We start from the raw sequence: 25624 nt of genomic DNA, 5'->3' as shown, positions 1-25624 counted from the left end.
AAAAAAAAAAAAAAAAAAAAAAAAATATATATATATATATAGCCACACAATGAAGTCTTCAGGCCTGTGGCAGCAGGCAGAGCTGCTCACTCCCATGCCAACTGGCCCCAGATTGCTTGCCCCCTTGAATGGGATTCACCCCTTAGCATGTTTTGGTTTCCTCCACCATCAGATTGCTAACTCCCACCCCTGCCGCTTGCAGAGTGTCTGAGTCTAGTGTCATCTCTAGGCTTGTTTTACTTGCTGCACAAAACCGCTCCTGAGCAGAGAAGCTGGGTAACCAGTCTTCCTGACAAGAGGAGTGTGTACTTGGCAGTCATCCCATGGGCAGCCTCCCTGGTGTCACTGCCCAAGCAGATGCCATCCCTCCCCTTGGCCCAGGCCACTCAGGAGACATGCTCTGAGTCACACACTGGAGAGCTAGAAAGAACTTCAAGGTCCCTGGCCACTGGGGGTTTATTCTTTAATCTGGGGAACAAGACACACACAAATGTATCCACACAATGCCATAAATGTCAAATGATGCTCTCCACAGATCCCAGATCCCCAACTCACAAGGCTCAGAGAGGAAACATACAAATGGACCCAAGTATTCAGTTGGAGAGGAAAGGCAGGGCTCATGGAGTTTTATTAGGAAAGGAAAGTGGACATCTCCAGTGTACATATGTACATATACATTGTTGTCTGACATCGCGTAAATTGCTGGGCTTTGGTTTCCTGGGGATAGTCATGGTCTCCATTCCACAGAGTTATGGTCAGGATTAAATGGAAAGAAATACAGTGTCTGGCAAGTAGTCAGTAAGTGTTAGCTAATGCTACTATTACTACTACTGCTGTTATTATTGTAACTGTTGTTATTATAAACCCTGTGTTTGTTCAGTCCCCCTGGCAGGGGAACAGGGACCTCCTTCCTTAGTGGCTGTCAGGTGAGGAAGGACTATGACCACAAGCTGTCATCTGATAGGTGCCAGGGAACTCTTCTCCCACCTCAGCCTTGCACTCCAGACAGGCCACAAACCCATGTACAGGAAGAAAACTTCTATGGCAGAAACCGAAGTCCCTTGATTACCTATGACTAAATGAGGCCTCAAAGCACAGTCTCAGCCAGCCAATGTGAGGTTTAGAGGGTGCTTCATCCACGAGGAAGAACTTGGAAGGAATGGCAGACAGATACACACACACACACACACACAGGCACTCATGCACACACACGAACACGTGCACACAAACACATGTGCACACACACATACGCACACGTGTGCACACATGTACACACACATACATGAAAAGTGGTGTTCTCATTGTCTTCAACTTGGTAAATGAGTTTCTGGGCTATGCAGTAGAAGGACCATTTCAAACCACAGTAAAGGCTCCCCAACTCCACCTTTTGAGGGACAAATACAATGTAAACCCTCTTTGTAAACACAAGACTCTGCAACTTTCATTTCCCAAGCATTGGCTACTCTGAAATTATTATCATTACTATACAACGGAGGAAGAAAACACCATTAGCTGCTTTGCAGATATTATTTCACTTACTATTTATATCAGTCCTGCAAGGCAAAGAGTGAAGCCCTGATGCTTGTGGGGAGAGCTCAGAGAAGCACAAGCCCACAGGGCTGCTCCTTGCCTTTGTTACAACTGTAGTGACCGATAAGTAAATTCAAATTCAATTCAGCTTCATTTTTTATTATCACCTGTTTCAGCAGCACTGAGAAGCAACTGCTTTGGTAATGAACTTTAAAATCAAAACACATTGAAAGAAAGATACGGTCATAAGTCATACAGCCATCCAGTGCCATTCTAAGAAAGGAGACCTGAGAATGGTGACTACCAGAGGTGATTATCTTGTGCAAAGGACAGTAGGCTTGGGGCGAGGATGAAGAGAGGCTGGTTAAGAAGGAATAAATTCTAGTGTTCAACAGCACAGTAGGGTGACTAGAGTTAATAGTAACATATTGTATATTTCAGAGTAGTGAGAAGATTTGAAATGTTTCCAACACAAAGAAATGATAACTCTTTGATGTGATGCATATCCTAAGTACCCCGATTTGACCATTACACACTGCATGCATGTATCAAAGTATCACATGTACCCTATAAATATGTACAATTACTATATGCCACTTTAAAAATAAATAAGTCAATAAAAATCAAGGGGATTTAAGAGAATTGTCATTGGAGGGGCCCCATCTCAGTATCACAGGGGACGCCATCTGCACACTGGTCCTACTGGGCAGGACAGGGAGCCTGCTTCTGTAGCACGACTTCATGTCTCATTTAATTTTTAAAGAATTGTGCTAAAAAGAGAACCTGAAGACCTTCAGCTGTCAGAAGGCAGGAAGTGGGAGCTGGGTTTGGGAAATACACAACAATTCTTCGCTGAAGTATGCCCTTCCCCCTTAAAGGAACCCCAAATGGAAATCTTTGTCAGGACGCGTTACTCAATTAGAACTGGAGGCTCTTAGTCACAATCCCCTGCTTGTGCAAAGGACACACTGAAAGCCGCAGACAGCAAGATCCCCAGGAGGCCCTCGAGAACTGGGAGAACAGAAACTCCTAGTGATGCTGACAAAGACGGGTTGTTTGAAAGAACCATCAATGCCTTCGGGTACAGACTCAAAAAACCCCAAGGAACCTTTGCCTACCGAAATTTTTCCAACCACACCCTACTCTGTGGCGAGGTTTCCACATCTTCTTCAGCTATCTGTATTATTATCCTTCTGCAAGTGTAAGTTGATGTCAATGTAGGACACACATTTCTAAAGTTCTAGGGTAACGGATTTTTGTTTGTTGAAGTGTCTATGATAAGAATTAGAGGTATTAAAGAGTAGTAAAGGAAAGGATATCATCCTAATTTTAAATCCTACTAAAGAGAAACAGCTCAAAGAATGACTTTAGGAACCTGTTCCTCCAATGTGCCTAAAGTACTTTTCCTCCACAGATTTAAAAAAGACAAATAGTCTAGGCCAGGGGTCCTCAGTCCTCAAGCCATGGACCGCTACTGGTCCATGGCCTGTTAGGAACCAGGTCACACAGCAGGAGGTGAGCGGCAGGTGAGTGAGTGAAGCTGAGCTCTGCCTCCTGTCAGATCAGCGGCAGTGTCAGATTCTCATAGGCGCACGAACCCTACTGCGAACTGTGCATGTGAGGGATCTGGGTTGCACGTTCCTTATGAGAATCCAATGCCTGATGATCTGTCACTCTCTCCCATCATCCCCAGATGGGACTGTCTTGTTGCAGGAAAACAAGCTCAAGGCTCCCACTGATTCTACATTATAGTGAATACATAATAACAGAAATAAAGTGCACAATAAATGTAATGTGCTTGAATCATCCCGAAACTACCCCCACCCCGCACCACCCAACTCCCCATCCATGGAAAAACTGTCTTCCACAAAACCAGTCCCTGGTGCCAAAAAGGTTGGGGACTGCTGCTCTAGGCCTTGTCATTCAGTGTCAGGTATGATCTCATCATATATGTTTTCAGTATGTTTCTGTAGACATGTTATGCATTCAGCCCAATACACACACCCCTAAGACATGTAACAATCAGTGTGAACTGAGTATTCTCCCACTGGAGTAGACAAGATGAAAGTGACTGACAGGAAGTGTTGAATCTGTTTCTCCATCTGTAAAATGGGGACAATAAAACCTAACTTGCAGAGTTGTAGGGATTAAACATATACACGTAAAGTATTTAGCAAAGCTAGGCACATGGTGGGTGCTTAATAAATTGTAGCTCTTATGATGATATTGAAAAATGAGACCAACTGGTCCAACAGTAAATAAGACTGTCTAGGTGAGAAATGGGGCCCACATCTCAATCAGTCAGTTCACATTCAGATCCTCAAACAAGCCAAGTACCACAGGGCCTTGGTGCTTCTCACTCTGTCCTGGCTGGCTTCTCCTGCTCCCATCCCATCTCTTTATTTTTATTTTTTCAGAAAGAGTCTCGCTCTGTCACCCAGGCTGGAGTGCAGCGGCATGATCTCAGCTCACTGCAACATCCACCTCTCGGGTTCAAGCAATTTTCCTTCCTCAGCCTCCCAAGTAGCTGGGATTTCCCTGTAGTTGCTCTAGGGAGAAACAGTCTCTTCCCTTCTCAGTGGTCCTTCCATTGTACCACCATGTTGTACAGAATTTTAGGCAAAATGTTTGCCTCCCTTATTGAGGGGGAAAACATGTTTCTTGTCCATCTTTGTATTTTGGGTACCTAAGGGAATCCTTGTGTGGCCCACATCCAAGGGTTATGAACACTCTGGCTTTGGAGGGAAGCAGTGCTGGGCTGTGGGGTAGCAGGGTGGAGGCTGTTAAATGGTATTACACAGAAAGTGTCCTGGTTCTTTAGCAAGGGAAGAAAACCATCAATGTTTTGCACATCATGATGGAAGATGCAGCCTTTTTAAACAATACAACCTGTTAAAAGAATAGCTTGGAACTTAGGAGAGGGGCAACAGGACTGCAAAGAGAGGAAACTCAGGTTGATACTAGAATCCCACTGTCCATTATTCATTATTTGTATTTATCTAAGTATTATTGCCCCCACTTATCCATGGGGAATTTGTTCCAAAATTACCAGTGGATGCCTGAAACCTCAGAGAGTACTGAACCCTACATATACTATATTTTTCCTATACATACCTACCTATATAAATTAGGCTCATGCCTGTAATCCCAGCACTTGGGGAGGCCGAGGTGGGTGGATCACTTGAGGTCAGGAGTTCGAGACCAGCCTGACCAACATGGTGAAACCCCATCTCTACTAAAAATACAAAATTAACTGGGTGTGGTGGCATGCACCTGTAATCTCAGCTACTCAGAAGGCTGAGACAGCAGATCACTTGAACTCAGGAGGCAGAGGCTGCAGTGAGCCGAGATCATGCCACTGCACTCCAGCCTGGGTGACAGAGAGAAACTCTCTCTCAAAAATAAAAAAAGAATTAGGCATAGCAAGAGAGTAATAATAATAACAACTAATAATAAAAGAGAACAATTATAATAATATACTGTAATAAAAGTTATGTGAATGTGTTCTCTCTCAAAATATCTTACTGTACTATACTCACCCTTCTTGTTGACTCTGGATGACTGAAACAGTGGATAAAGGGGACTACTAATACCCACATAAATCACATGTGGAATCAGATCCAGTTCTCTTTCTATAATGTTCAGTCAAGTATCTTTTTTTTTTTTTTTTTGAGATGGAGTCTGGCTCTGTTGCCCAGGCTGGAGTGCAGAGGCATGATCTTGGCTCACTGCAACCTTTGTCCTCCCACGTAGCATGTACCACCACGCCTGGCTAATTTTTGTATTTTTAGCAGAGACAAGGTTTCACCATGTTGGCCAGGATGGTCTCGAACTCCTGACCTCAGCTGATCCACCTGCCTTGGCCTCCCAAAATGCTGGGATTATAGGCATGGGTCACCACACCCAGCCTCAGCCAAACATCTTTTTTTTTTTTTTTTTTTTTTTTTGAGATAAAGTCTGGCTCTGTCGCCCAGGCTGGAGTGCAGTGGCGCGATCTCTGCTCACTGCAACCTCCGCCTCCCAGGTTCATACCATTCTCCTGCCTCAGCCTCTTGGTAGCTGGAAATACAGGCGCCCGCCACCACGCCCAGCTAATTTTTTGTATGTTTAGTAGAAACGGGGTTTCACCGTGTTCGCCAGGATGGTCTCGATCTCCTGACCTTGTGATCCGCCCACCTCGGCCTCCCAAAGTGCTGGGATTACAGGTGTGAGCCACCGCGCCCGGCCAGCCAGACATCTTAAACTCTGTCTTTTGCTTTCATCACAAAAAGTTCTGAGTTAAAGAACCTCATGGTAGGGCAATGGAGTCAGTAAACAAGTCCGGTCAAGACTCTTGGGTCTGTAGAAAGCAAACATGAAGTTTTGTAATAAAGGCTCATGACAGAAGTTCATTTTAATGAGGCTTCTTTCTGTCTGGAAGTGTAAGCTGTTATGCTTGTCATAAAGCAGGCTCTTGTTGCTTGGTGACTAGCTGAATGATCACCTAAAGAATTTTTCCTCTGCTCCTTTACCTGTCTGGATGACACTGGGAATCTCTGTTAGCTGCTGGACTGTGCATTATCACTAAACTATATTTCTAATATCACAGTCACTGAGATAATGTCCTTTTGTTGAATAATTTCCTCATTCAGTAAGACTTTTAAAAATTTATGAAATTTATTATTTCAATAGCTTTTGGGGTACACCTCATCCTCCCTGTTCTGAGTCTCCCAAGTCTGTTACATCCTGAGTCTCAGTTTCTTGACTTATTGTTATCCTTCCTTGACAGCCTTTATCCTGTACCGTGGGACTTAACTGCTTTCTGGGTGGCAAAGAGCATCTTGATTAATGAAGCACAATTGCCCCATCTGCATTCTGGTGCATAAATTTAATAGGCATCTCCCTCCTCTGTCCACCTAACATCTTTTATCCTCTAAGCCCTTCCTCCATGTTTTACCATCCAGAGGCAACCTCAGATCCAAGTTTCCATAAGAAATCTGTATGTTTCAGCTCTGTCCTTGAACCAGGATTGCAGGAGCAGACAACCACATTCTGTAGCTTGAGCATCTGTGCATGACTAGCTAGAACCTGGAACACACAGGAAGAGGAGGCTGGAAAAGTGGAAGGAAGGCTATCCCCAGGGGCTGCTGGGCTTAAACCTCCTCCTGCAGGGCTGCAGGGCCCTCCTCCTGTAGGAAGCAGGTGTCTTCCACCCCTTTCCCAGGGCTGGACGTGTCAGAGCCTCTTTAATCACAGAGCACTTTCAGCAGCATTTTCGTTTACAGTCAAACAACAAGTCATAAGAACAGTTTTAAATGCCAAAGACATACTGAAGAAAAGCAAAAAATAATTAGCTGTGCTGTTAAAGTCTCCTCCCCCGGCTTACTTCATTAGAAAAATCAATCGAGGCATTAATGGCTGTCTCCGACTCTAATGAGCTTTATTCTAATTAGACTCACACGTTATTATTTCAGCTGGAAAAAGGTCTCGTTTGTAATGAGCAGTGGAGTGTGACAGCCTCTGACTGTTTCTTTGACCATATATAGGAATGATCACCATGATAATAACAGTAGTGACAACAATCCTGGGATATTGGGCTTTTCACTTCCAAGAGAGAATAAGTATTAACTAAACAGCTTTGAAACTCCTATGAAGTGTTTATGATATCCGAATCCCCATTTCACCAACAGTAAGGAGGATATTTTGGAAGCTTTAAGCCACATACTTTTTAAGCTTTATTTGAGAGGCTGGCACTTGGATGACTTCAATGATGTTCTTTCCCCACAAGGAGGCGAGCAGGAGTGAGGATAAAGACAGGGAGAAAGAACGCAGACGACCATGTTCTCTTGGCCATATTGAACTGATGTCCGAGAGCAGGCCTTGGCAAACTTCCTCTGGGAAGGGCCACAGTAAATATTTTAGGCCTTGCATTCCATATGGTCTCATTGCGATTCAACTCTGCCATTGTAAGCTTGAAAGTGGCCATAGATAAAAGTAAATGAATGAGTATGGCTGGGTTCCAATAAAACTTTATTTATGGACACTGAAATTTGAATTTCATGCTGTTTTTCACATGTCACAAAATAGTCTTCTTCTTTTATTTTCTCCGAACCATTTAAATGTGTAAAAACCATTCTTGTCTCACAGGCTGGATGTGGCTTATGAGCCATAGTTTGCCTGCCCTGCCGCAGAGAACAGAATTAACCACCAGTAGCATCAGAGGCTAATGCTGTTCAAAGGTTTTGCCCTCTTCAGAGCTCAAACAGCAGGGATAATTTCCACCTTAAGAGACGTCTCTCCAGAGCTCTTCTGCAAACACTGTTCTTAGTTTACAAACATGGAAACAATGAAAATCAAAATTAAATGGAAAAGTTCATCTCCAACAGCATCTCTTCCCAATCAGTCTTCAAATTTAATTTCAATCTTTGTCCACATGCATGACATTTTTATATCATTTCAATCCTATTATAGACACAGTGTTTTATTTTGTTTTTCACTTAACATTATCTTATAACATTCTTCCCTGTTGTGACTGACTTCTTCTAATCAGACATATCATAATTTTTTGTGGAAGATTTCCATGCTATTCATTGGACTTAATTAAAAGGGATGTCTTAGTGTCTTCTCAAGTGTAAGAGTTAAGATTCAAATGCTACCACCTTGCCCCCAAGCCAGGAAACTGGGAAAACCCATTTGGTAGACTGGAGCCTCACACACTTCCCCCAGGATTCACTTCATTTTGGACAATGGCTTTAGCAAACCTGGCATTTTAATTCATTTGCCTCTTGACAAAGATGTGCCTTCCAGACAAACTCTTTAGAGCTCTTTGTTCTGAAAGAGCTCTCTGTTCCACATACACACTAGAATTTATATTGAACTTGGATGGAGGTTTGGGGAGACTAATCACACATCTCCTTTCATTACGGTTTTTAACCAGGAAATATCAGAAGGAGTTAGATGAGGATCAGTTTTCTTGCTGGATTAGAGAAGTTGGCAGGTCCCCATTAGTCCCTTGCCTCACACCTGTTGAGACCCTCTGGATGGTGACCGACTCAGCCAGTCACATGTGGAGAAAGGAGAAGAGACTGGGTTTGCCCCTTCACTGTTCCATGGGCTGGGCCCCTGAAGAGGAAGAGGTGAGGGACATACTTTAAGCTGATTCCTTTCTTTCCTCTCCACAAAGGGGGGTGACACTGTTTGAGGGACCACAGGGCTCACCTTCCCTTCCTTTCTCTTTGCTTTCAGCACAGGAAGCACATGCATTTGGCCAGGAAGAAGACTTCAGCTACTGATTGGAGGGCCCTCTCTCTAGAAGGCAGAGAACAATGGACTAGCCAGACAGGAAGGAGAGAGGCCCAGAGGGCAGTAAAGAGTGAGCATCTGGGGCCCAGGGCTGGGGAGAACACTTCTGTTTGGCTTCCTTCCTCTTCCAGGGCATGGCTAAGGTGGCCAACCTGCGTGCGCCCCAGAAGAGGAAGATGAGTAGGGCCCATGGGACTTTACTGTGGAGACTGAGACTTCCACTGGCCTGATTAACCAATTTTCTGAGAATGAGCACTTTGGGAGGATAACAATCGAAGGAGCCCCAGAGGACACATGGACAGGCTGGGGCCATCAGAACTACCGATCCGTGGGGACTATCTGGCTTACTGAATTATGAAACGCAGGTTAAATTAAGGGTTGTCACACATTTGGCTAATTGGTCAATAAGAACAGCAATTAATAGAGGTCAGGCAATTCAACTGCATCTGTGCCCATGACTATCAGAGCCCTTGGAAACAGCAGTGATTTCAAGTGAAATCTAAATCAGCAGTGTTTCCAGGGACCTAGAGCAGGGCCCATGGCCCATACGTTAGCACTTCCTGAAGGTTTTCTTCCACCCAAATCCACATGTTGGGACCCAGGGGAAGATGCAGCAAAGCCAGTGACCACTGTGTAATCTGCTTTTGTTTTTTCCATTTGACACTTGGTCAAAAAACACACTCCTGTTTTCATAGACTTCTTTTGATTTTGAGGAATGTAAAAGATACAGAAAAGCATGAAGAATGTAAAGACACTATATTCCCACCACTAGACATAAGAACTATTTTTGTACCATCTGCTGCTAGCCTCTGCCCGCCTTCTAAGAAATGAAACTACCGCCCATCGCTCATCCCCCATCCCCGGGTACAGCCGTGTTCATGGGTTTGGTCGGTTTGTACGTTTGGTATCATTTCAGATACTTTGATATTCATGTTATATTGATATAACAAATACACTACACTTTTATGTGTATATGAATATTTAAATATATAACAGATATAAACACATGCCATTTGTAAATATGCCATATAAAAACTGATGGTGCTTAATAAATATTTGTTGAATGTCCATCTATAAACAACGTATTTTTATGTTTTTAATGTACATGGTACCATACAATTTTTATCATTCTGCATAATCCTCTCTTCACTTAATAATTGTATTTGAAATCTATAATTGTGACTTTATGTGTGTATATATATGTGTGTATATATATCCACACACATATATATATACACACATATATAGTCACAATTATAGATTGTGTATATATATACATATATATGTGTATATATATGTATTACTACAGTGCAATATATATTCCTACAGTGCAATATTATGCAGCAGTTAAGAGACATAAACCGGGCATATATATACACACACACACACACACACACACACACACACATATATATATACAGGCATATACACGCCTGGTTTATGTCTCTTAACTGCTGCATAATATTGCACTGTAGGAATATGGAGGATTTTAATTATTTGTTTCTCCATGGGTGAATACTTAGTTTGCTTCTGTTTTTTTGGCTATTGAATAAAGAATGCGGCAGTGAACTTTACTGTAGCTTAATTGATGGTTTTTACTGGTTTGTACTAACATTACTTCTTTATATATTATGCCTACAAATCGTTTGATGTTTTAAGTGTTATGAATATATTCCAAACTTGCTCTGGATCCACACCTGGGAATCATTCAGCCCATTAATAAGGTAGATACTGACCATGATACTCATCTGGCTCCCTGTGTCTGTTTTCAAGTTGTAAGAAACTCAGAAGAGATGCAGGGTATGATTAAGCATCTCTAAGCAAGCCTCCAACAATCAGTTTTGTAAATACGAGCTTACAATTTTTTGGTACTCCTTTTTGAATCAACTTAGAAAAATGGAATTGAAGTGAGCGGAGTCTAGAAGTGTCTACTCCAAGAACGCTTTCTCTAGGAACAGAGCAGAATGTGCCTGCACTCGATAGAATTGTGAAAGAGAGGAACAAAGTGCACCAGAAATAACAAGGTACTTCAGAATACATTTTTCAAGCAATGTTCAGAACATAATATGCCTCATAATTCCTTCCCAGCTGATATAAACAGGAATGTCTCATTCTTTGCTATGGAGGGTGCCGTTTAGTGGGAGATGAAAAGTTGAGGGTAAATAATTGGATAAGACATTCTCTAAAGTTCCTTCCAATGCCAAATGTTATTCTTCCAGATTTGAAGCTCCCTAAAGACAAGAATCGTATTTTCTACTTTCTCATTATGTGCTTCTCATGGTCCTGGCTCATTTCTAGGTCCAGAGAACATGTTCGTGTCAAGTTTATTAAATGGATTAAAGAAGTCAGTCTTACAATTTCTATGATTTTGTTTGGAGCCCCTTTCCTAATTTCTTTTTGTTGTTGTTATAAGCATATTTAGGCTGATATTAATACTTTCTTTTTTTTAAGAGACAAAGTCTTGCTCTGTCACCCAGGTTGGAGTGCAGTGGCATGATCACAGCTCACTGCAGCCTCAAACTCCTGGGCTCAAGTGATCCTCCTGCCTCAGCCTCTCAAGTAACTGGGACTACAGGTACATGCCACCATGCCTGGCTAATTTTTATTTTTTGTAGAGACAGGGTCTCGCTATGTTGCCCAGGCTGGTCTCAAACTCCTGGCCTCAAGTGATCTTCCCACCTCAGGCTCTCAAAAGTGTTGGGATTACAGGCATGAGCCACTACACCTGGCCAATGAATGTCTTTTAAAAGGCTGATAAAAACCTTTCAAATGAGACTAACAATTAAGAGTAAAACTTCCGAACAGAAAAAAATATATAGGGATTCAGCTGTGCCCATGCCATTGACTCACTGACTCATTCTGTAATCACAGCTCGAAAGTTAGCACAGGTTATTTAATGGCTCTGTAAGTGTTCACAAGAATCTAACTCCTGAACATGTTTATTATACCACATAGGAGGGAGGTGGATGAATACACTGGAAAGTGTGCGATTCTAATACTCTTTCTACAAGGAGATATTTGTACCATAGGAAGGCACTTGCTCACGCAGGATCCAAGTTTCTAAGTTCTGCATTTTCAGGTTCAGTCTTAGCACCACCCCCCAATCCCATCCCAAATCCTTCCTGTATAAATGGCCTTGATGGTACAAATACAGGTGACTTCAACCAAAATGAAGGCTACCAATCACAGAGCACATAAACATATCAAACACTACTGGAGACTCTGTGTATTTTCTTCAACATCCCAGACAAGTCAGTATGATTTCTCAACTTTTTTTTGGTGAGGAAAGTGAGAATCAGAGAGTTTAAATTAATCTGGGGTCACACAGCCGCTGCCAGAGCTAATCCTTGGCTTTGGCCCAGGTTTGAAGCACGGGCTCTTTCTCTTGCACCGTGCTGCCTCCTTCCCTAGGCCTCTGTCAATCCAGTGATCTGGCACTGAGTTTGCTCTATACCTGCTATGCTGCTCCAAGTAGAGAGCTCTACTCTAGGAGTCTTCCAGGTCACGTTTCCTGCCTTTGTATGCTTCTGTCTCCATTTGAAGCCCAGTGTTCTATCTGCATCATTCACTCATTCAACAAGTTTCTTAAGCATCTTTTTGTCCCAAGTCCTGTGTTGGTTCTGAGGAAACAAAGACAAATGAGACCCAATTCTTATCCTTAGGGAGCTGTCAGTCTAAAGTGAGTCTTTTTAGATGTTCTTAAATAATAATGCAGTAGTTACCAAGACTGGTACCCTTTCTCTCCCTGTGTGTTCTCTGTAGGGCTGATGCAACATCCATGGCTGCCAAACCCAATGAATGGAAAGGTGATGGGCAGGAAGAGCAAAGGATATCTAAAGAGAAGGCAGGGAAAGGAGAAGTTGAATGGGAACAAGTCAAGGGAATGAGACACACCAACATTCCTGTCTCTGTTGCTCTCAGTGGTACCTTGGGTTTCTTTCCTTGTCCAAATACTTGAATCCACGGCAAAATGACACCATTCACTGACTGTGCCTCACACTGCTATTGAGTTCAGAGCATTGCTGGCCACATCTGATGCACAGAAATGGCCTGGTTTTTATTTGGACTCATGACTATGTTGTGTTAGAAACCGAACTCTCCTCTTCTTCTTGCTCCCTAAAGAGCCAGGCTGATAGATCCTCAAGAATTTTCTGAAAATCAAGCCCTCCAGAAAAAAGAAAGTGTGTTGTATTTGTTTTCAGCTTGTTGCCTGATTCATTTTCCTTGATGGACTCATCTACTACTGTTAGCTGTATGGGCACACAGGATCCTAAAGCCCAGAGTATGCACACACTTCACCAGTGGTTCCTACACCAGTGTCATCATCATGACAATTAAGAAGTCATCTGTATAAAACTATGCAGTAGAGATAAAACCAAAACAGACCGAGTCACATCCTTGCCTGTTTTAATTATAACTCTAATTTGGCTGAAGAATGAGGGAAGGTAAACTCAGAAGAGAGAGGTGGCAAGGTAAGGTGATGAAGGGAGAGGAGACAAAGGAGACTTGGTTATGAACAAAGCAACTTGGTTAAAATATGTTTACCATGCAGCAAAACATTGCTTCATGGAATGACGATGGCAGCCCTGCCCACTGCTAAACTACATATGCCAGCAAGAGTATCTCTCTGCCAGTGCTGAAGGCTTTGGTTGCCACTGAAAGTGACAGCCTGCTGGGTGGGAGGAACACACCATGACTTTCTCTGCACACATGGGGCAGGCCATGTTACATTGTTCAGGTTTTGATGTGACAGTCCCAGGTTTTCTCACCATTGGTGGGCACTAAGCAGGCCTTTACACACATGGTTAAAAAATAAAACCCATCATCATATCCGCCACATCTGCCAAATATTATATTTGGTTCTGTAGCAACTCTGAGGTTAAATAGACTACAGAAATCGTTTATATGTAGAACCCAACATCATAGTTCACAACTATGTGCAAGTCACTCTTCACTGGATGAAAAGCAAACGTCTTCTGATCTCTGACACACTGACTCATAACATGGATCAGACTGATCTGAGGTACTGTCAAGAGACACTTCTTGAAAAAAATTTTACGAATGCAGATTTACCATGACCTTTCTCACCAATCAGGTTGGTTCTGAGGCCATGGAAATCATGCCACTTCAGGAACATTTTGTAAGTGTAAATGACTGTTCAATAGATATAGAGGTCTACAGATAAACAAACACCTTTTATTTATTTTTATTTACTTTTCTGACATGGAGTCTTGCTCTGTCGCCCAGGCTGGAGGGCAGTGGTGCAGTCTCTGCTCAACTGTAACTTCTGCCTCCCGGGTTCAAACAATTCTCCTGCCTCAGCCTCCCGAGTAGCTGGGATTATAGGCGTGCACCACCAGGTCTGGCTAATTTTTGTATTTTTAGTATAGACAGGGTTTCACCATGTTGGCTAGGCTGGCCTTGAACTGCTGACCTCGGTCTCCCAAAGTGTTGGGATTATAGGCGTGAGCCACTGCATCCAGCCAAACAAACATCTTTCAAAATCAGCTTATTTAAGTCCACATACTGCTCTTTCTCAGACATTTCCTGAAATGTCACATTGAATAATATCAATCAACAGAGCCCGAATCTCAAGATCACACAAGAATATGTGAGATGCAGTAGGCATGCTCATGGCTCTCCCTCAGGAGACTGAACTATTTTTACAGAGAGGAAGGAGGGGATGTTAAGAAAGGAAGAAGAATGAGTTTGCATGGTGTCATCTGTACTCAGTTCCCTAATCCTCTTTAAAGTCACAACTCTCTATGGATAAGGTCGCCAGCTAGGCTCATGCATGCTCATGACTGCAGCTGGGCCCTGGATCTGACGGAAGCACATCAGCAAACTAAATAATAAAGAAATCCACAGTTTCTTTGCCTGGGGCCCATGGCCAGGTTCCATGGAGTCTTACAACCCAGAAATTATACTTAAAAGTTTTGTGTATATGATTTGTGCATTTTCATAGGCAGAGTCTTTGTAACTTTTATAAGACTCCAAAAAGATGTACAAGGCCCAACAAAGTTTAAGAAGCCTTTTATCAGAAACAGTAACCAGGTGCAAACGGCACTGTACTATGATACTCTTTATTTAATATTCAGGATCCTCTTTGAGGAAGCCAAGGACTCCCTGGTCATCAGCCAGGGTCTTACATCTTCATAAAGCAAAATATAAATCTCTGGTTTTGCCTGTAGAAGATACTATTATTGCAGATACCTACAAATGTGTTTACTTTTTCTGCTTTTTACAAATAAACTGGAATGTACAGTGGAAAGCATATCTTAACATCTGATGTCACCTGTATTTGGTACTATATTCAGAAACTCCTCCACAGGCTGCTTTAATCTAGATTCTGTCTTTCCTCTTTAGGTATAGTGAAAAAATGAAGTTTAAAATCACTGCTTTGCTCCACAGAAAACTGTCACTTTCATAAAGCTGCAAAGTTAGGCAAATGCTAACACTTCAAATAAGATTCTAGGAGCCTGTGAATCATGAGGTATAATAGTAACTATAGATTCCAATGGAATAACGATAGTTAGCAGAGTAAAATATAATGAGGTGAATAGAAATGAGGCGGTTCCCACTGGTTCACAGTGTTTTTACTCTCCAAAAGGAAAAGCAAAAGTAAATCAGATTATAAGCTTCTTTGAACTTCCACTGCTCTCCTGACAATCTGTCTCTCTTGGTCATCTCCAGTCGCAGCAGAGTGTTGTGGTCTCCTACCACCACTATACCACCAGCATAGTGAAATGGTACCAAGTCCCAAATGTCTGGTTAAAGGACCTGAAGTTTCAACCCCTGAACCAGCTTAGAAGGCAAATAGTTGCATTCCATGGAGGAGAACCTCACTCTCAGTGACAACAGCAGGGTGAGGGTGAGGATGGTGGTGGTGGTGATGGGTGAAGGACTCCTTGAGCAGAAAAATAATTAGATTTTTTAAAAATTCACTTTTAAAATTGAACTTGTCAAAGCAAGGGACTGTTTACTATTTATATTGTACTCTATAATTCCTATCTAATTTTGTATCCTGAGTAACTAGCAAAATGCTTAGTATAGTATTCAGTAGGTGCTGAATCTTTTTTTTTTTTTTTTTTTTGAGACGGAGTCTTGCTCTGTCACCCAGGCTGGAGTGCAGTGGTGTGATCTCGGCTCACTGCAAGCTCCGCCTCCCGGGTTCAAGCAATTTTCCTGCCTCAGTGTGCCACCACACCCGGCTAATTTTTGTACTTTTAGTAGAGATGAGGTTTCACCATGTTGGCCAGGCTGATCTCAAACTCCTGACCTCGCTATCCGCCCGCCTTGGCCTCCCAAAGTGCTGGGATTACAGGCGTGAGCCACTGCGCCTGGCCGAATCATTTTTTTAAATTGCATTTTTGCTACTTGCTTTTTTTTGGTCACCATAACTTCTTAGAAAACCACTTGTTCAACTGTGGTGCAAAGGTAAACAGCAGCTCTGCACTGTGACAATCTCTGAATTAGAGTAGTCCAAAATGTGCAAATTAAGTTTTACTATAAATATGAAGCCACCTTTCAGTCCCTGTTTCTATATACTAATGGGGCTTTTACATCTATTTTGAGGAAGACAGAGCAGAAATTTGTTTTTTGGTATCCAACGACAAATTAGGTTAGAAGGCAAATTCAAGCCATGCCCTAAAGACATCCAATAAATGTGAAGGCTGCAGCAAGGAAGGGCACATTTACATTTCCATAGGTTTAGTCAATTTTGCTTCTCATTAATTTAAGAGAGAAAAAAAGAATTACTGGACATTTCTGGGAGATGATATCTTAAAACTCAAGGTCTCTCAGCATGACTCAATCAGCATGAAGCTCTAGGTGAGTTTAATCTTCTTTCTGTTTTTAAACAACTCTGTAAAATCTGAATAGATTTGACTTGCATTTATGGTTGTCCTCATGCTAGCCTGGATCACATAAATATTTAGCAATGGTAAATGCCCAGGAAAACAATCTGGAAGAAATTTGGAAGAATCCAGCTTTCGATTTTGGTTATATAAACTATGGCAAAGATTACATTAAGCAAACACACGTATTAAGGAGGAGTATTTAAATTTTTGGAGGCTTAACGTTTAAATGACACATAAGATAGCATATTCAAAATATTTGGAAGGATGAGCTTTAAGAGAGGAGAGGCAGGAAAGCATGGCTCAGAGAGGATAGAAAATTGCCTGTAGGAATCTACAGCTGGGTACATGTCATGGCTGAGATAGGAGCTCTTCTTCAAATGTAAATGTATTCAATAGTGGAAACAGTGTTTATGTTGAATCTACTAATGCTCCTTTGTCCAGGGAAGCTTCCATCCAATAAATGATCAAGTTATCAACTTCATTTTTGTTGTAGTACAATCATACTCTACATTATGGATACAAAAGCAAAAGGGGATCTCAGATTTCAGGTGGGAGCAATGAACTTCAATGTCAAGTAAAAGGAGATAGAATTTCAATTACCAAAATACACTGGGCCAGGCACGGTGGCTCAACGTCCATAATCCCAGCACTTTGTGAGGCTGAGGCAGGTGGATCACCTGACATCAGGAGTTCGAGACCAGCCTGGCTGACACAGTGAAACCCTGTTTCTACTAAAAATACAAAAATTAGCTGGGCATGGTGACACACACCTGTGATCCCAGCTATTCGGGAGGCTGAGGCAGGAGAATCGCTTGAACCTGGGAGGCAGAGGCTGCAGTGAGCCAAGACTGCACCACTACACTCCAGCCTGGGTGACAAAGTGAGACCTCGTCTCAAAAAAAAAAAACCCACATTGGATATAGATTATATCGTTTTAAGTGTTTGCAAGTGTTGTTTAAAAAGATAACTTAAAATTCAGGTTTCAAGTTTTACCATCTACTCCTACTATGCAAATCTTTTTCTTGCCAACAAGCTAGTTGGGGAAGTCCAAATAAAGAAAGGATGAAAAGATCTTCATCATTCCAGTGGGAAGAAAATACAGGTTGAATATTCCTTATCTGAAATGCCTGGGGCCAGAAGTGTTTTGAATTTTGAACGTTTCCAAATTTTGGAATATTTATGTTATATATACTTACCAGTTGAACAACTCTAGTCCAGAAATCCAAAATGCTCTGAGCATCATGTCTGCACTCAAAAAGTTGCAGATTTTGGGACATTTTGGATCTCAGTTTGGGGACACTTAATCTGTATTTCTTTTTATGCTTCTCTTTACTAAAAAAGGTTACTGACAAATTGAACAGCTTTTGAACCAATATGTGAAACTTGGCAACTGTTCCTGGATGAAGTTTCCAACTTAAAAAGTCATTCATAAGCCACAATTTCACTGAAAATAAAAAATAACTATACTTTAATAAATATTTATTTATGCATCTCCGAGGAACATTATAGATTTAACTCTCATTTTAATTCATTATCCATCTCTATTCTTCACATTGGTGACCTTTACTGGTCTTTTAATGGTGGCTTAGAAGATTATACAATTATTCTCTCAGTGGGCCCACCTCAAAGTGGGATCTGCTGCTAAATAATACTAATGAATTTAAGACCTCCTTCATTATCTTCCATTGAATGATATCCATCATAGAAATCCATAAATAAACACTAAAATAAAAGGGCGACACAAAGTAAAAAGAAATACAAATTAAAACTGAAAGATTTCAAAGGTACAATCAGCCTGTCATGCTTTAACCATAGTGTGGTATGTTCTGAACTTAGGATTTCACTCTTCTTTAGAATAAAAAAAGTATAATACTCGGATTTGTAACTCTAACATTTAAAATTCACCCCTTTGAAGAGATGAATTTAAATTCTATAAGTATGTAAACTCTTGATTATGACCATATCCCATACTTCATTCCATTGATTAGCACATGGCACACTGAGATCAAAACTGTGGGTTCAATTTCCACACAGATCAACTTTGTAACTTTGTATCTTACTGTCAATATAAATCCCCACACACTACCAGAGAAGCAACTTGGAGACAATGCTTTGGAGGCAGACAGACCTGGGCTGGAATTCCAACTTGTCCACTATTAGTCTTGCAAATCTGAATAAATTACTCAAGCATTCTGAGCCTCAGTTTCCTTCTGTAAAATGTAGATAATACCTGTTGCAATACCATTATCTTGAGATAAGTATAAATTGAATTAGGTATAACATGCTTGCAAAGAATTCAGAGCAGTGCCACACATAGGCCCTCGATAGGTTTCAGCAGGTACTATGGGCCCCCTTGCTGTAGGAGGTTAGTGCAGGGCACTGGGTGCAAAATGACATGCAGTGGTCAGAATGCTTGGTCTAGGAAAAAAGACTGCTTATGGATTTCCAACTGACTTTACATACTTTAATAAGCAAGGCCAGTCCTGGATCCTGGGAATCTCTATTATACATTAAACATTCTTACATGCACTTTATTTTGGAAGGGCAGTGACTTTTATTTTACTCTCCACTCAAACCTTCACAAAAATAGCTTTATGACATAGAAACAAGAATGTTATTGCCCTCACATATGAAGCCATTACTATACTTCCCTTGAAACATGTAGGTTATTTATTTCACTCCTTACCTTTTCAATTTTTTCATCCAGCATTCTGAAGAATTCTTGTTGGCTTTCAGAGATGTGCATGCTGAAAAACAAAGGGTAGTTAAGTGCATATTTTAGTGTTTTGCTAAACCTGGTCCCCTCAAAGGAAAAATGCTGAGTCCCCCAACTTTGGGGAAGACATTTATTTATTGCAGACTTTTCCACTGAAATACTCTGAAGTTACATGAAGGATAAACAGTACAGTAATCCTGCAAATGTGTTTCATAATAGTCTATCAGTGCCTATGACTTAAAGGAAGACAATTTCCTTTCAATGTACAGATGCTATTTATAGTAATATTACTGGGAGCTGCATGCCAAATTTTGTCTTCAGATACACATTTGTGATTTTAAAAAAAGCATGAGCAAGCAGCACATGGCATACTTCAACACTGCATTGAAAAGAAAAATAAAAAATAAAATGCATCCTAGTTATTGTATTGAAATATAATTTTACAGAGGTGGTCAGTATCGGCATGATCTCCAGCTGACTAGGGGTGTGGGCCGGTGGCAAACAAGCTGAGGATATACAGATGACCTGATATTACTCCTGAGCACGTTCTGCACTGGTGGCAGCAGATACACCTCTGAAAACACAATTCCATTGGAACATGGGAGGATGCATGTCTGAGTAGCACTTGCTCTGTGTTTCCTGTCCTATGACATTTAACAGCCTTCTTAGTGATACGACTGACAAGGCTGGTGGGGACAAAACAAGATGGTAATGAGAGCAGGGATGAATTACAGATGGGAAGGGCATGGGGCAGTATAGGACTTAGTCAGTCTTAATGGGCCATGGTCTTAATGACAGTTGTTTCTACCTAGCAGATAGCTGTGGGTGTTCCAAGGAGGCGAAGGATGCTGGATAAGAGAGGTTATCACACAGAGTTTTCTTTAGTTACTATCAGTGCCTATGGGTTATCCTGTCTGAGGAAGGGGGTTGAGCTTCTGGAATGAGCTTCTTCCCTTCATATCCAAGTGTGGCGAAGAGCCCATCGGATGTACCCTTTAGCATCACGCCTTGTCCTTTAGGGGCCACAAGGAGGGGCACGAGTGACCTGAAACCCTCCAGGCCTCCTGTGACAGACAATGGGGCCTGAGGCTCAGAGGAGGTTCTCCCCCCTGTATAAAAGCAACATTAAAATCTGTGAGCAATGACATTAACTCAGCTATCAAAGGAAAACAATGTATATAACTGATTCCCCTAATCAACTTTCATGGTTTACAAAGCACTTTCACATATATCATGTAATCTTACTGCCCTTTATCTGATCATTCAAATCAGGTAAACATTTTGTTTGGGAAACATGCCCTCTCTTATTGCAGGTGTGAAAGGCAGAACACAATCTGGGATGATGAGAGTCCATTAAACTGTCTCCTCTCTGTAGGATCCTGGACAGAAAAGTCAGTTTGCATAGCTGAGTTTTCCCAGGTTCCTCACGTTTTCACTGTCTCAAGCACCAAAACATTTTTTATTTGAGCCACGTTGGATATAAATCTTTCTAAATTTCATATTCTTATAATAGAGGATCTCTCTCATAAACATTTCTTTTTTTTTTTTTTTTGAGATGGAGTCTCACACTGTCGCCCAGGCTGGAGTACAGTGGTGCGATCCCGGCTCACTGCAACTTCCGCCTCCCGGGTTCAAGCGATTCTCCTGCCTCAGCCTCCCGAGTAGTTGGAACTACAGGTGTGAGCCACTGCGTCCAGCTAAGTTTTTGTATTTTTAGTAGAGATGAGGTGTCATCACGTTGGCCAGGCTAGTCTCGAACACCTGACCTCAGGTGATCCACTCACCTTGGCCTCCCAAAGTGCTGGGATTACAGGCATGAGTCACTGTGCCCAGCCAGATCTCTCTCTCTCTTAATACAGGTAACTGGATAGACAAGCATATGTATATGTTGCCCCAGAAATGTTGCCCTAGAAAATATTCCAGAGACCTCATAAAAAAAGGCATTTTTAGGATTTGACGTTCATTGTGGAAACTCACTGATTGGAGTTTTTAGCATATACTGCCTTGAATATAGCAGGAGGGCAAAAAATATTTCTTAATTAATTGACAGAGTCCACCTATTTAAGTTCATGTGATTCATGACCCCTTGCTGAAGCAGCAGAGTTTGTCAGCATGGGTGATGTGCAGGGCCTGAGTTCTCATCTATAAAACCAGGGCTGGTCACTGAGGTCCCTTCTACTGTCTATGATTGTCACTAACTTCCATTAGCTCCTTTATTTAAATATCACAACATGAAAACTGTGACATTTGGTCAGTACTCATACATATGCACATGAGCGGTATAAGAGGGGGCATTTTTAAACAAAAGTAACTCTGCAAATGTATCTGCCACCTCTGTGATCAAGAATGCCCTTATCACAGGGTCAGGATCCCTATCAGGGTCTTGAGACCAAAAGTGGTGGCTAAGGACCTCGGGATGCTTAACTTCGGGAAAGCAACCACAAAACTCTCAGTGATTTCAGTTTTGTGTCGTCCCATGATATAGAAATGCTCCTTTTTTTTTTTTTGTCTAAGAACATTAGAACATGCCTGCCTGCCTTTGCCACATTTTATAACTCATGAAGAAGAGTCACATACCAGACTGAATCACTCTCTTGACACCTTGAAGTACAGTGCATGGGTTGTGTTAGAAAAGACTGAATGGAAGGGAGGCTTTGTTATTGTCAAAGACCGATGTACCAGACAGGCTCCTCTAGATAACCTGCATTGTCACTGGAAGTGTGTCAGACATTGCCGGGGAAGCAAATGCCCACACGGGTCACCTGTGCATCGTCTCAGATATGGTGTCATCTGAAAGCAGGAGGCCTTACTCTGCTGTTCTCCATGGGATTGTTTCAGAGAGAAGAAGAGAAATCTCTTCAATAGACAATTTTTATTCTGATGAAATAAAAATTTCCCCATATCAACTGATTCCCGTCTAGATAAACATGGGTCCCCTCTTCCCATGTGGAAGAAACTTATCCACACAGTGGCATGAATACGTGTTTACCTTCAAGAGTACAAACTGCACTGTGGAAAACAGTCCCTGCATAACGACTTGATTCTAAAATCCTTTCTGATGCACAATTTGATGATTGTGAGTGGGGAAGATGAGGAGGAAGAGCTCACTGGCTTTTCTATCTTTTTTCAAGATACTAGAAAGGGATCACTGAATTGTTTATGACTGAAGTTTATAAAGGATGAATAATTGATTCTAAGATTCACTTACAAAAGATTCATTAGCATTCACTTACAAAAGCCTGCACACTGGTACCTGACTTAACCAGTAAGGCTCAACAATTTCAGTAATCCCTATTTCTCTCTAGTAACTCAAACTCAACCTTGGAAAACTCAGTGCACCACTGGAGCACTCCCTGTGGCACTTAGTGCTGGCAAAGCTCTTGTGAGTTAACTCTGCACCCTCAAACACTCTTCTTTCTGAGACTTCTCAGCTTCATGGGACTAGGGATGACAATATGATGGCATCTTAATGCAAAGTAAACAAATTAATGAATGATGGGCAAAATGGGCTTTAGAGTTAAAAGATATGGGGCTTTCACTTTTAGTGTCTTAAAAAAGTAAAATCTACAAATGATAAAAAGCTAAGCACAAAAGTATGAGGAGGCAAAGTCCTAATTCCCTAATACCTCACCCGTGAAGCATGGCAGAATAAGCCACCCTAAAATACGCCCACTTTGGCATAAGGATTATTTTGAGCTAAAGGTAACCGAAAACAGCAGGTGCAGAAGGGGAACTCTGACCTCCTCTTTTCTTCCTGAAAGTAGGAGATGAAACTCCCATATGAACAGGGAGGAGGAAAGAAACACCATGAGGAAAGAAACATTCTCATCACCAGAGACAGGGAGTCAAGGCCAAGAGAATTCTGTACTAAGAGACTTCGTTAAAATAATTTTTTTCTTCCTTTAGTCTCCCCACATATTTCAGGTGCTTTTCCACAACTGTCTCTGTTTGTTCAACCTAGTATACAAATATGTGGGTTTTGTCACTTCTTGGGTCTTCATTTTTCTATAGGGGCTCCCATGTACATGTAGAAATTGATATCTTTTCTCCTGTTAAATCTGTCTCATGTCAATTTAACTCTCAGGTCCAGCCAGAAACCCTGAGAGGGTCGGAGTAAAGTTCTGCCTCCCCTGCAAAAATGAAATGCAATTACCAGGTGGGTCCCTGGTAAATCTCGGCCTGAACACAGTTTTTCCTTCATGATCATCATTATTTTTCAACTGGACCTCAGAGAAGCAGATTCATCCTAACCCTCATTCTGTGACAGACCCCTACTAGTAGTTCATGCACAGCTCACTTTTATTTACGTTATTTTGTTTTTTAAAAGTAGTATAATAAACACCTGTGAAACCAAAATAAAAAACAAAAGCGAAGACCTTGACAACCACCCATAGCTGACTCCATGTGAGCTCCCATCCGTGTGTGTGTTCCCACAACCCGATGTAACTATCACTCCCTCACTTTGCTTTTATATAGTTTTAATGCATCTCTTTGTGTGCCTTTAAAAGACAGACTATTTCAGTTGCTTTCAACTTTATAGAGTGCATGATGTTCTATGTAATCTTTCAGGACTTACTCTTTTCCTGTAATATTAGACAGCTAGGGCCCATCCAATATTGTGCATTGCTGCTGTGCATTTGTTTGAACTGCTGACTAATATCCCATTGTGTGACTATAGTGTAGTGCATTCACGCAGACTCCTGTTAATGGCATTTGTGTTGTTTCTAATATTTAAGGCATTTTTACCAAGTGCCAGACAATGCCACAAGCAGTGGGCATACCCTATTTCATTTGTTCTCCAGCCCCACAAGACAGGACCTTTCACTTCCATTTCTCTCTGAGAAAACTGAAGTTCAAAGACAGTAGATCACTTGACTGATATCAAATTAAAGCATTAAATGAAGGTATGAGGATGACATGCCTTCAATGGTGGTATGAGGATGATCTGCCTTTATGGTATGGGACTGTCCTTCCACTCATGGGGAAAAAGAAGCCTCATCTTATTTTATGCATCAGTACAGTAAATTGATCCCGCATGTCAGCAAGTAGGAAAAGTAAAACTCTTCTCTTGGCCCTCCAGAAAGATTTCTTAATTGAATTCCAGGAATCCAATGTTCTGATTCACAGTTTGAAATACATACACACATGTATGTAATGTGTGTACACACACACACACACACAAGCATACTGCTGTGGGGAAAACAGAATTTTCTCCTCTGAAAGCTTCAGCACAAGCCAGTCTGTGAAGCATGCTGCTTCAGGGTGTCAATGTTAAGTAAGTATTCTTTCAAACAGAAAAGAGAAATTCTCCTCCGTTCAATCTCTCTTTATAACTCTGAGATAAGGGAAGTATTTAAAAATAGCATTTTTCAGATACCCTGGATGATAAGGTGGTTTGGCTGTGTTATCAGATATCTGCTGTCCCCAAAGGCAGATAAAGTAGATGAAAGTGATCAGCAGTGAGGTGGGCTAAGGAGGTTGTGACCATAGCACAACAATTACCTGAGGGTGAAAACATCTGCCGCGTCATTACACTGACATTGTAAATGGTAAGTGGATTTTAACATGTCCAGTTTTCTTTGAAAGTAAAAATTAAAGAGCCCATTACCTACCCCCTGAGGTCTCCTAACTGCGACACCACAGTGGCCATAGCTGCGGTGATTCCACAGACACTGAGCCGGGGTAAAGTGATTATGTATTAGGTAATTTTTGTCACAATTTTCTGGAAGAATCAGAGATAACATACCTTCTTCTGCTTATGATTTTGACTTATGGGGCTATTGATACATATATGTAATAGTCAAATTTATTTTGGGGTAGGGGCGACTGTGTCAAATGTACCAGTGTCATCGGTACTCTCAAGAAATTTGTCTCCATTTAGGTGAAACACCAACAGATTTGTAGCCTCTGGCACAACACAGCCTCTTTGAAGGAGAGGACAGCTTCAAAGTCATACAAAGTACATTTTATCATTAAGGTTAGAGTCAGTTCTAGAACAATCTAGAAAACTACCCCTTATTGTTTTTTAACTTTTGAACGTGCAATGACCTTTTAAATGAAACATTTAGGGATAGTCATCTGTTGGTAATCAACAATCATATTTTCAAGTTTCTACTATAAGTGGGAAAATGTATTAGGTACTCTACAGATCTTCATGTGATATAATCTTTTTCTTCAAGTTAATTTTTTTTCTTTTCTTTTAAACTTTCCAGTTGTGATACACCTAACACACAGAAGA

General features: G+C 41.4%; 1 protein-coding gene across 1 annotated transcript in view; it reads right to left on the bottom strand.

The window, feature by feature from the left end:
• C1H1orf21 (chromosome 1 C1orf21 homolog) overlaps positions 1-25624 on the bottom strand; it is a 246586-nt gene that overhangs the window by 11188 nt on the left and 209774 nt on the right. The window contains exon 5 of the mRNA XM_023203458.3: positions 19357-19417. Coding sequence (XP_023059226.1) covers positions 19357-19417 — 61 coding nt within the window. The remainder of the gene's footprint in view (positions 1-19356; positions 19418-25624) is intronic.

Source organism: Piliocolobus tephrosceles, chromosome 1 (genome assembly GCF_002776525.5).
Source record: "Piliocolobus tephrosceles isolate RC106 chromosome 1, ASM277652v3, whole genome shotgun sequence".
NCBI classification, from domain to species: Eukaryota; Metazoa; Chordata; class Mammalia; order Primates; family Cercopithecidae; genus Piliocolobus; species Piliocolobus tephrosceles.
This window is presented reverse-complemented; position numbering and strand designations above follow the sequence as displayed.